This window comes from Coturnix japonica, chromosome 3 (genome assembly GCF_001577835.2).
Source record: "Coturnix japonica isolate 7356 chromosome 3, Coturnix japonica 2.1, whole genome shotgun sequence".
Taxonomy (NCBI): Eukaryota; Metazoa; Chordata; class Aves; order Galliformes; family Phasianidae; genus Coturnix; species Coturnix japonica.
Genome location: NC_029518.1, coordinates 19,097,503 through 19,110,525, shown reverse-complemented (window position 1 = coordinate 19,110,525; position 13,023 = coordinate 19,097,503). Strand labels below are relative to the sequence as shown.

General features: G+C 38.0%; 1 protein-coding gene across 5 annotated transcripts in view; it reads left to right on the top strand.

Annotated features, from left to right (window-relative positions):
• The window catches only part of RPS6KC1 (ribosomal protein S6 kinase C1), a 79,610-nt gene that overhangs the window by 47,436 nt on the left and 19,151 nt on the right, over nucleotides 1-13,023 (top strand). For all 5 annotated transcript variants that reach the window (XM_015857288.2, XM_015857287.2, XM_015857289.1 and 2 more), the window contains 2 exons: nucleotides 3,982-4,029; nucleotides 5,590-5,722. In XM_015857288.2, the coding sequence (XP_015712774.1) occupies nucleotides 3,982-4,029; nucleotides 5,590-5,722 (181 nt within the window). The remainder of the gene's footprint in view (nucleotides 1-3,981; nucleotides 4,030-5,589; nucleotides 5,723-13,023) is intronic.

Here is a 13,023-nt window from a genome sequence, read left to right as displayed (position 1 = left end):
CCAGGAGCAGCCCGGTCTAGTACAGGTATCTCAGTGTGATCTGCTCTGTGGAAGGACAGAGTTCTGCAATGGGGAATGTTTTGTGGAATCCTGTTTTGTCCCGCTGTGTCGTTCTGGTGGAGGTTTGTCATTTTTTATTTTAAAAAGGACTTTTAGAAAAAGAATTGCTGATGAACTTGGCAAGCATTTCCCTTTTGCAATGGGAGGAAAATGTGAAGATATGCAAATAGGTAAGACTTGTTGGGGTACATGGTTGTCCAGAACCTGGTTATGAAAAGCAAAGCGAGGAAGATAAGTTGGCACTTGGGTTAATGATGGTGTTACTATTGGGCAGCAGCCTGGATAATGCATCCAAGAGCTGCTCACCTTGCTTTGCTCTGTTCATCTGGTACAAAGTCAAGCAAATGTGCGTGGGACAGTCTCTTTTGTGGTCTTTCCCCTTCCTAAAACATCATTTTCCTGGTTAGTGATTTAATTATTCTTTGTTAAATTATTTGGATGAATCTGGTTAAACCAGCTTTTTGTAATATGCATTCAGGCTGCCTCTCTTAGATCCTTGGTTTTCATGGGCTCCTGTAAATTCCATGGTCTACCAGGGTCAAATGCAGTATCCCTGGGCAAAAAGTTCCTTTTGTGGTTCTTGCTGGGCTGCTTGGGATCAATCTCCCATGAAGTTAATGATCTTGTGGAAAAGTATGTATTGAATCAGCAAACAAATAATTGTCCATTAAGTAAAGTGGAGCTGTAGTTTATTGTCACCGGTTATGATGCTCGATGGGGAAGCAGGTTAGTAAGACTGGTTAGTCCACCTCAATAGTTAACCTCAAAAGTGCACAAGCATTATTTGTTATTACTGTTATAAAACTGTAGCTGCTACTTTCAATTTGATGTTGTAATATAACAACAGATGAAGGCAGCCCTAAAGGGACCCGTTGTCTGCTTTATTCCTGTTAGTTGTAGTCATTCTATATGTCATCTTATAGGGTGAGGGCTCAGTAATCCGTTCTGTTTCACCATATGCTAATACAGTGCTGATAAGCAAGTGTGAAAAATGAAAGGGAGGAATACATTAATTGTATTTGTGCAATAAGGTATGCTATCAAAGGTAATTATTTCATGACAGTTTTAGTTATAGCAGTTGTTTTATCATGAAATAAAGGATGGCTTTAGGAGACTTTTATTGGAAAGACAATTGTATCAAATTAGTACCAAATTAGATTTTTGCCTTTATAAAGGTGAGCAAACCCATGAGCAGTTTTTAAATTGGTGTCTTCTACTCTACAAATGAATGAATCCTGTCTGAGGGTTAAAGAAGCTATTATTCTGTCCTTTATGCTGACAGCTTCATTACTGATAGGCCTACTGTTGGTATTAAAAAAATGTTTGGCTCCTTATGATCTTTGTGCGTGCAACTATAATATTAATACAGACCACAGAACTGTTCATTAAGATATGACTTTAAATGAGGTTGATGCTTGTAAATCTGGAGAGATACAGATGTTAAATGCTGCCATTCCTTTTCCTATGCAGCTGTATGGCTAATAATTTCCAAGTGGCTAAAGCTCTTGTTAGCAAGAGTGCTGGTGTGTTAAGAATGGCTCTATAAATAACTTTAAGAACTGAAGTTGAAGGTGCTTCCTTTTAAAGACTATTGTTAACTAAACATTATTGCCAAACAGATGGAAAACATTCACCAGCCTGATGTTTTTAGGTCTAATTATATTATCGCCACTCCTGGTACGGCTCAGTTGAAGAGGTGTATCCAGAGGCCAATTTATAATCATTTAGCCAACACCTGTTTGGGAGATATTGACAGTCAAAGGGCACATTTTAAAAAAAAATCACATATGTTCTTGTATTTATTGCCTCAATGTGAACAGTGTCTAGTTACAAATAAACTTGGGATAAGAAGAAAGTGACGGTAAATACATGATAGTTTTGAACTGTTTTTTTATCTGTCTTCTTCTGGCACCTCTTGCAAAATGGCTTTTATTCTTGTCATGCTCTTTTGGTTTTCTTTATTGTTTGTGTATCATTTTAATTCTGTGCCTTATTAGTTAAGCAAGGATAACTAAAGTCAGGTTTAGTTACCATTTCTTCAGTTGTTTTCTGGAAGACCCGATTAAGAGACCTGAAAGGTTGTTGAAACTCCATGATGTAGGGACATATGCCATTGGTATGGAAATGGTGTCATTTCTTTCTTAAAAAAAATATCACTAATAGCAATGTCTGATTATATATTTTCACTAGAAGATAAAGAAAGGCTTTGAATAGTGGGTGCAACCCTGGTAGGAGAAGAAGTCTTTGCATAGGAAAAGTGGTTCTCCCTTTATTTCTTTCAGTGAAATCTGGTGAGAGCAATGATGTGGAAGGACTCCAACTCTTTTCCTAGAGTGAAATGGAGAGAGAATGAGGGCAGTGTTTGGAATGTGGCCATCTCAAAAAGCACTGCGTGTCTTGCTGCAGCCACAACTTTGGGAAGGTCTGCACAGTGCTGCCCTGAAACCTCCCCTCGTGGTACTTACATACTTCCATACATCTTCACCTTGCTGCAGGCACTGTGTGTGATGGCTCTTCTGGCAGAAGAGGAAGTCAGAAGGTGCAGAGAAAGTCAGTGAGTGAACTTGGTAGGCATTACCTTGCAAGTGCCAGTGGGTCCATCATTGCCCCACAGAGTAAAGACAGGGGAAACTGAATGCTGTATTGTCCTTATCCTGTCACCTGCCAAACCCAGAAGCCTGTTGCTCCCACACATCATTTCTCTACGAGGAATCTTTCTTGCTGAACCTCTGCAGTTGCTGCATCTTGTCCATTGAAGGCTGAGTTTGGTAACTCCAGTGCCGGCATTTTCAGCCCTTCAGGCTTTTAATTTTTCAGCCTAGGTATTTTGGTGTAACCAAATCTGACTATTTACACTAGGTACTTACAATGTCTATTGTAAATAAGCAGTGAGTGTGTACTCTTGTTCTTGTTCCTAGAGGAGAGTTGATCTTTTGCTTGCCCTTGTTTTTTGTGGCTGTCTTGTAGCTGGTGCTTTTCAAGTACATCCATGTTTTTGGTGTTTACAAACAATTCCTAAATGTGTGTGATTTGAAGAAAGAGGTACAGGGAGTTCCAGCGCCCTGAAGATAAACTTTTCCCCCAAAATATACATACATAATTCTTGTTTGTATTGTTTTCAACATGTAAATAAACAGAGGCAGGACATAGTCTAGTACTCCTGTCATCATTGTGTTGTACTTTCAGCAGAGGTAATGCGGTCCTAACAGAGATGTTCTCAGTGGCTATAGGTGTACTCCTCACTGCAGCAAACCCATCCACATTTTTTCCCCCAAAGAAATCCTTCTTTTTGCTGTTACCTTAATAATAGTTTACAGGGACATGAAAGGAACTTCCTCACAGCCATTCCTGTTGTGGTTTATGAGTGTGGCAAAACAAAAAGGGCAGCTGAGGAATGAGACAGGAGTGGCTGTGTGCAGTCTGAAAACTTTTGGTATCCTACTGGCAGGAAAAACATTTGATGCATAGAAAGCTTGATGGGGTGGGAAATACTGTAGTAGGAAGGTAGGTGCAGTGAGTTAGGAGGAAGTGATGTAACATAGGAAGCTAATGATATGTGGACATTGTTTATGTGTTTTATTTTGTTGTCACAATTGCATTTCTGTAATTTGGATTCTGCTAAATTATTTCTACAATTATAAAGCAGTGGTTTTCTTTTTAGCAGTTGAAGATTCATTCTTTAATTAGCTGATTGGGAATCAGGCAACATTCTAGCAGTTCTCTAGAGATCCAATCCTCAGTCACATTTATTTCTCTGAAAAAATAAAGTTGTTTAACAAAAGTGTGCTGCAGGGCTTTTTTTTCTTCCTCATGACATACATCACTTTGTTTGCAAGAATATTTCAATATTATGTTTAAGAATCAAGCATTGTTATTTTACTCATGTGAATTTTAAATGCTTCTCTGAATCTTTTTGCTTAGGTTTTACTTGTAATGGACACTAGAACACAGCAGACTTTTATATTGAAGGTAAGTAAAGTCTTCTTAATTCTCTAAACAGACTGACCTCCTAAATTTTATGTCCACACAAGACCACTTTGTATCTAATGTGCTGAATTATATATACCCATACTAAGTGAACTGGAATCCTTTTTCTCAATATTAATTCTCTTTCATTCCTTTTTCTGTGTAACTTCTCATATGTGTTGTTTACTCACTTGATTTGCCAGTTGTTATTGCTGGTAATACCTCAGTGGGCTTCGGTAAAGAATCACATTTTCAGCATGCTTCATAAAAGAGCCATCAAACTCTGCTGGCTCAAACCATACATTAAGGAAGGTAAGATGAAAATTCTCCTTAGCTCAAGTATACCCACAGCTCTTCATCATGGCTGGATCGCCCTTTGTTGAAGAGTATAGTATTGACCAAAGGGATTCTGGATAAAGTGGATGACTGGTCTTATCCCAAATTTCTTTTTTGTGGTTTACACAAATAGACTCTGAAAACTGAATTTACTGTTACTAAGCTATTGAACTACCGAATACTTTGAGGTTGAGGATAAATGTTTTTATGTTATTCTTTTGGGTTTCAGAAAGTGCTCAGATGGGGATCCCAACATAATTTGAGCATCTGTGTTGCTGAGAGTTGGTTTAGTCTGAGTCTTGTCTTTGTGGCTGTTATTTCAGGCTCCCATTGAAATTAATAACAGGGCTGATAGGAGGAAGGGCTGAAAAAGTATGTCCCACACATGGAGATGCAATTAGCTAACATTTTATAACATGTCTTCAGGACTGGCTTATGACTCTGTCTTGACTTAGTGCATTTGGCATTTGAAGTGGTTTGTCTTAAGTTTACGTGGGGTACAGAAAACCTCTTTGTTCCTCAGAAAAGATTATTTGTGAATATTGTATATTAGAACCTCACTTTATCTGCTGGCAGATAAAGACATTGAATTTCCCATTTCACTGCTTATGTTTATCAATACTGTAATAGGTCACGCTATTGACATAATTTTTTTTTTCCTTTCCCTATTCCCTCCCTTTCTCCCTCTCACATCAATTTTTTCACTTCTGGCAACTTCATCTCTGTGCTACCTCCCAAAAATCATTACCTCTCAAGGAGATTAATCCTTCCCTTTCCTTTTTGTTGTGTTAGTTGCTGTTGTCTTTACTGAAGTACAATGGGAATGTGAGGATTACCTGTAAGGCTATAGGGCGTTCTTTTGTCTTTAGAAGTTGAATTGAATTTTTTAATAGTGTCTTTTGGTCAGGCACAAAAATAAATTTTTAAAAAAAGGTCACAGGGAAATAACTGAGTGTCATCCTGATGACTTAGTTTGAGAGAGATTCTAATAAAAACATTGACCCATGTAATTGATTTTAATGGCAGCTTTGTGCCATCTTCTGTTCTCTGGAAATGTGCCAGATGCCATCAGCACAGCCTCGGGGGACCGAGGGGCATAGAGCAGCAGATGAGTGGTTTCTCTGAAGCCCAGAGTAACTCGGATAGATTAGTTTGGTTGATAAACACAGAGCACAGCAGGCTCCAAAGGCAACTGAGGGTACAACTGACCTTTTTGTTCTCTGTCAGGGTCTAAGGAAAAGTAGTGAGTACAGCAGGAGCAGAACGACCATCATCCCCCGCTGTGTGCCCAACATGGTGTGTCTGCACAAGTACATCATCTCCGAGGAGTCTGTCTTTCTTGTATTACAGCATGCAGAAGGTTTGTCTCTTATTTAAGTATGTTGCTGAAAAAGTCAAAGGTTTAGGCTTTAATCAATTGTACATTTCAGTGTCTAATCAATCTCTTCGATATATCTAATTAAAATATTTTTCTGTGCCTTAGAGATATCATGCAAGACATCTCACATCCTCCCTACTCTTCTTTCCCTTCATTCTGTGGTACATATGATTCCTTTTTCAAATGGCCTCTAATCCGGATGGGTCTATTGCATTGTAGCACTATAGAAAGCTTCCAACTGTTTAATTTCTACCAGAGAGCGAGTGCTTTAACTGCAACAAATATCAGTAGTATTTGCAGTCATCTCTAAGAAATAAAATCTTTGGCTACTTTTGTAAACTTTGGCAAGCTAATTTTTAGTTAAGAGTCAAGCATTCCCATAAGAGTTGAATAATTGTCTGCTAAAAAGCCATAAACATTTGCCTAGTAGTTAATAACATGTAGTTATTCTGATCTGAATTTTTAAGAAAATAGCTGGTGGCATCACATAGGAGTTCAAAGCAGAACCACAGAGCTCTGCCTTCAAACTATTTGTGAAATTCCTGTTAAATGGACGGGGAACAGGTGGCAAAAAATAATTACATCTTGATTTTTTTCCTCTAACACCTGGATTTAAATATTCCTCAAATGTAATTGCCCACATTTATTTAGAATGAGTGCAGAATATAAATTTTGGGTTTGCTAATAGTTCTCTTTTTTAGGAAATGTTAATAATTTAGACACAGTGGATGATTCGAAGGAACTACGCTAACCAGAGAGAAGATAATTTTATTGCATTGGATATTATTGCTTTTACTTCTAATAACTTAGATTTTAGCATTTTTATGAGCAATTTATGTCAGAAGAGGCCAGCTAAAGTTGGCTTTAAAACATGAATAACCTTTTAAGCTATGTGTGACATGGTTTTGTTGCTATGAGTGTTCCATGAGGAAAGGCCTCACACTACTGTACTGGTGGTGATGCTGTGGCTCTGTACAATGCTACTTTTTTGAGGTCTGTATGATTCAGCCAAATAATTTAGAAGCCATCACCTCAACTGTAATTTACGTGTAAGCTGGCGCAGTTTTACAACTGTTTCTAATAGTTCTTCAGTATCTGAAGACCTACAATTTTGCTGTTCTCCTGGGAAGAATGTCCCTTCACAAGACAGATGGAAAACCGGGTGAAGTAAAAGTGGAATCTCGGGGAGCAGTGATCATATGGAGAGAACAAAATTGTAAAGGCAGGCTTAATTTATCATTGACAATGATAATCTTCCCAAAGTGATATATATATATTTTGTGATGACAGTGATAAAAATGGAGATGTTGTATGATCAGAGCTCTTCCATTTCAGAACAGAAACCTCAGCTTACTGCTTGGTTGGAGTACATTCCTTAAGGAAGAGTAACTCTCTTCTAGTCGTCTTTGACCTGATCATGAGTCCAATTAAATGTGTTGCTCTTACCAACGCTGCCTGTAACAAAGGTTTAGAGTTCTGCGGTGGGAGGATCTTTAATTTACCAAGTGCCTGCTAAATCTGATTTGTGCAGCTTGGAATCTTTTGTGGCACTGCTTGGTCTGCGAGCGGGTGAAGGTGGTGTCTATCAGGCATGGTCATTTTGCCTGGGCAGTCAGCAAACAAAGACTTGGAAGCAGCCAGAGCTCATGGTGGCTTTCCCTGGCTGTTGTTCATGCATGCAAGCAGGGAACATAGGAAGGAGATGGATTATTTTGAAGGTGAGCTGGGAGAGAGAGTGCAGGTGAGACAGGAGTACTTTCTCAAGAGAGAGCTCTGAAACAGTGAGAAGGGAACATGGGAAGAGCCAGGGAGGGGGGGGGGGGGGGGGGGGGGCATACAGGACTGTCAGACTGTGCTGGGGAGGAATGGGTGAGCGGGCTGAAAGCGATTTCATGTGGGTGAGGGCTGTTGCTGTTGGTATGTGTTGTTCACTTGACTTGGACACTTTGAGTATAAGCTAATAAACTACTGTTTCCCCTCATTTTCTGATGAAACAAGTTGTTTGGAAATGGATTCACCTGTTTCTTTTTTGTTTTTGTTTTTTGTTTTTTTTTCCCAGTGCTGTAAGTATTTTTTCCTAATGACCAGGGAATTAACAAGGTTAATGTCTTTAGGGACAGTCCCCCACATTCATGAAATTATTGACTGTCCTCTGAACATACAAAGGGAGAGAAAGATAAGTGGTGTTGTCTGTTCTAAAGAGGGAGAACTGGGGCACAAATCGATGAGTAAATTGCTCAAGAACACGTACAAAAATTATATTGCAGGTGTAGGGCCTGATCCCAAATCCCTAATGAGCAATAGTTTTGTGTTGCTTTGGAACTGCATGACCTGTGCACCTCACCATGTCCCAGGAGACCAATGCTGGAAAGAAATTCAGCAGAAATGCTTAAGATGACCTGTAGATTTTCTTAGCTTTAGAGAGAACATGAAAAAAATATATAATCCACTGATGATTATCTTGAACACATTAGTTCTTTGAACATTCATCCTTTGAATAACAAGGATAAAAGTACCAGGAATATCTAAAGATATTCTCCTAAAAAAATTATGCCCATCTCAGACCAAGTATAAACAGAGAATGTGCTTGTAGTTAAGTCTGAGAAAGTATGAAAATGTCCAGGACAATGCTTTTAAAGTGATAATCTCTGGAATTTTATTCCATTGGTTTGTGAACATTCTTAATGTTTGTACTCAAAGTAGTTCTGTTCCAATGGAAAATACTTCCAGTCTAATTTATAAGTATACTGTTTTGTGGTGATTTATTATGTTAGCCATGCTATTGGTATCACTGAGTGGTTCACAGATAAAATATTAAGTGGGCTGTGGCTTGAACTATAGCTAATTCAGAGGGTGTTTTTAATGCTGTGTTAGGTATTGTCTATTTGGTAAGGAGCTTTTTAGCTCTTAACTGCATTAGTAAGTTCAGCGCTGTTGGGTTTTGTATGGAATTCTGAAAGCTCAACCTCAAACTCTTGCTCCACATGAAAACTTGTCTTTTTTTCAGTGAGTCATGATGCTGTTTGTTACATGCTTGGATTGGTGAGTGATGTCTTGGGTCCTCTAACAGGCTTTTCTCATAACTGCAGTTAGAGGCTTGAAGAGGGCCTTAGAAGCACAAAAGTCAGTAAAGTTATCTTGAAGCTTTGTGGGAAGGCACTTGGCAAATTCTATTGTGGTAGAGAGCCAATCTGATATTAACAAGGCCTTGCTTTTTCTTGGCACTAAGAACTCCAGAAATTTTAGAAACAGATGCTTCAAAAATAGGCTGGGGGGCTTCCATGGGACATCGAAGTTTAAGTGGCTGTTACAAGCTGTCAAATCTCTTTAAACACAAATAAGCTGGAGTTCCTATCAGTCTGGAGAGCACTTAAGAAACTTAACACTGAAGAGGCTTTGCTGCACGCAAGAGTTGGTAGACAACAGGGTAGTAGCGTTGTGGTTTATAAAGTTTGGATTTGTTGTTAGGAAAGTAGACAGTTCTAGCTGTAAGGACTTGACAGAGGTCAGAAAGGGTAGGAAAGATGATGTAGTCATTGGCAAGGGACTTTTTCAGAAGGCTTGCTTTGAAATAAAAGCTTTTGCTTGAAGTGCTTTGGGAAGTGGGAGCTTTGCCTAAACTAGCAAACTTCATAGCAGAGATTCACCAGCAGCAGTGGAAGCAGTTGTGTACATGAGGCTCTGGAGTTTGTAACTGTTGTTGTGTTGGAGATTAGGTTCAGATTAGCTTCCAGTTCCTGTGTATGCTGCAATACTATCGTGGCTGCTGTGAAATATTGTTATTTTGTCATGATAGTGTCTGCATGTCTGGCTTCCTTTTGGCCTAGAAACTATGCAAAGAGAATTATATGTTATCATTGTATATTAATATGATGAAGTTTAGCTATAGCTGTGTCTTTACTGAAAAGAAGAACAGTGATTCTAAAAAAACCATAAGGTTGTTCTTCCTGCAAGGAATATTATTTCACATGAAGAGTATGGCTTACGATTGGTTTTCCTGGCCATAAACAAATTTTTATGCAGTGATATAGAGAATTTAGCCAGATTTTGCAGCATAGTTCAAGCAGATGTCTTTCAGGTGCTGTTGATTTTTATTTATTTATTGTTTCAAACCACAATTATTTGGAAGCTTAGGATGTTCACTTTCACTTTTTTTGGACTTTCCTAAATACGATGATTACCACATTCCAAACTGCATTCTGGTTTTGTAGGAATATTGTCCTTCAGAGCAAACTCGTGGACCCAAGATAGCAAAAGCCTATGAATTGTTTTGAATTACATCCACTTAGTCAGTTTTCAGGGTGTGGAGCTGAAATTGTAAGTGACCGAGAACCTGTTGAGGAAAAGACCGACAGGTTATGATCTTTCTCATGTCAGCTAGAGCAAAAACATGGTTAGGAGACTAAATTTGCTGATCAGTTAGGTTTCGTTTTATCTTGTGATGTGTACAGTATCTCTCTGTATCTTCTCTTTGATGTGCCTGCTTCAAAGTCCTATTAATAACTAAAACTGTAGAAGTGTTTGATAGACTATTAAAAAATATATGGAACAAACAATATTCCTACCCAGCTTCTTCACTTGGTCACTTTGTTTTGAAATTCTGTTGATTTTATTTTTTTAACACTAACTTTATAGATTCCACCTCTTGAAGCACAAATATTACCTTCAGAGTATTGAAAATATAGTGAAACAAGGCACTTCTAATAAGTAATTTTACATCTAATACCTGCAGAAGGAGCTTTGATTTTTGTGTGCTAATAAAACTAGAAAGAGTAAGTTGGACTGGTTATAGTGTCTATTTATTGTAAAAAAAAAAAATAAAAATCTTAATTATGTTAATACTGTACTTAGGAAATTGTATTAAATCTAATAAACTTTAGCTTAAAATCATAGCTTTTATAGTTATTTAGTATGTTAGACTATTTGACAGTTACCAAAGCTTACTTGTTTGGATTGATTTCTGTAATTTTAGTTTTTATAGATTCCTGATACTATATTAGCATGGCTTGCTAATGGGTTTTCTTGATCTTACACAACACATGGGGAGAGGAGGAAAGATTATTAGTATGTCATTCATAAAGGCATAATTATATACCCAGATAGAAATATCACTCTTGTTTGACCCTGAATTGGACATTTTCAAAAAGGAATAAAATTGTTGTTTTTCACTATAGAACACAATTATTGCATAGCATTTATTTACATAGTTCCGTTTGACCAGGAGGCCAGTCTTGAAATATTTGTGTGTAAACATATTTGGACATAACAATTTTTGTATTTACTTGCATTTAACTACAAATTGGAGTTGCAGGAAGTAGTTATTTTCACTATGATTTCTCAGTCCAAGTGATTATTAATAAGCAACTTCTTTCTTAAGAAGGTAAGATAATAACATGTTTACTAGTGGAAAATGAATCGTCATAGTTCTGCTTTCACATGTAGACAGTTGTGAATTTCTGAAAGCCATAGGGATAAAGAGAGATTTTGTTGTTTTGTTTTTGGCCTTGTGCAAACCCTATTCGTGCTGCAAGCATTCGAAATCAAACATTTTTAGAATACAGTTTGAACTTCTTGACTCTTCCATTGAATTTACTGTTAGGTTTTGAAGGGCTGATCTCAACGTGTCTGTTTTCCTTCCTCGGTCCTTCTTGAGTTGATTCCTTTATTAAGCTGCACTAAGACTTTGAGCCGAGGCCAGGATGTAGTGGAGACTGAATGAAATCTTGCATGAAGCGAGGTGAAGGGAGCAAAAGACAAGAACTGCACCAAGAGCATCTTGACCTATGGGTGAAAAATGAGGTAGTGCTGAGGAGAACTCTTTCGCTTTTCATGCTGCCAGACAGTCCAGCTCCTTTCTATCTTAGCATAGGGTATGAAGTGTTTAGTTCAGTGAGAGACCTTCAGATGTGATATGCAAAAACATACCTGGTATCCATTAATGACACAAGAAAAGAACATGACAATAGACCACAGCAAAAATGTATCGAGCATTCTGGATCTAAGCTCAACCCAGACCTCCATTAAAAAGTAATTTTTGTACTATAGAGGAAGGACTGATTGTGCTAATATTTGTAGTTAAAGCCATTCCTGGAAGTTGAGATGCTGTTCCACGCACTGTGCAATGCTGCAAAAATGTAAAGTGAGTCTTCATTGGTCATGTTATGTGAGCACCTTTTGAAAGCTGAGATTTGTGCTTTCTCACAAAATTTATGATGCAATACTGGGATAATAAATACTAGTAATACGAAGATCTAAATAGTATTTGCTTGTACTAATAAGTACGATGCAGGTGAGATGGGGAGATATAATACACTTTATTAAATGCAGGAGGGTGGTTTCAAATGAGATTTTATTGTTCAGTATGAAAAGACACTTAATAATTCCTTGCCTAATTAATACATTGGGAAAAATCATTTTGTGAAGACCGTCTACTTAAAATAATCTAATTGAAATTAAACAAACAAACAACCTTGTTATAAAAATACTGTTCCATCAGAATCTTCTAGAATAATTAAGCTTTTATGTTGTTGCTTTTGTCTTGGTTGGAAGTGTGAAAAAGAGGAGAAAATCTTTCAGACAAAAATGTTTTCTCCTTTCTTTTTCTCCTTTCTGTTATTTGCTTTCCCTGCTAGTCCTTAGCAAAGGCATGGATACATGTCAAAATGTAAGATTAGAAAAAGAATTGATGAATATGGAAAAAATGGTTTTTATTTTTACCAGAAGGCTTTAAGAATAGCAGTTCAGAAGACGCAGGGAGACTGCAGGGTTCAGAAGGCATGGCAGTGCTGTCATGTTTGAGGCAAGTGGCTTAATCTTAAGGATCCACGTGGACTCCACCCTATCACAGGGACAATCAGCGTCCTGATTGTGTGGTGCTGCTGGCAGGACTGGGATGCAGGAGTTCAAGGAGTGTTTGGATAATGCTTTCAAGTCATGGGGTTTAAACACTGGATGGTCTGTGTGGAGCCCGGAGTTGGATTCACTGATCCTTGTTGGTCCCTTCCAACTCAAGATTCACTCTGTGATTCTACATCTCTGGGTGCATACTTGAAGTGCTTACGTAATACAGCGGTAAATATGGCAGCTCTTGTTCCCTTCTCTATGAGCATCACTTCCATTTGCTCCTGTTCATCTTCCAGACATAATTTCTTGCCTTGGAAAGTGGCAAGAGTCATTTTGACCTGCTGCATCCATTTGTAGCTTACAGGCAGAAACTGTGGACTAATAAATTTAAATTGTCATATTTACAACTAGACTCAAGCTGTTAGAATTCCCTCTTAATA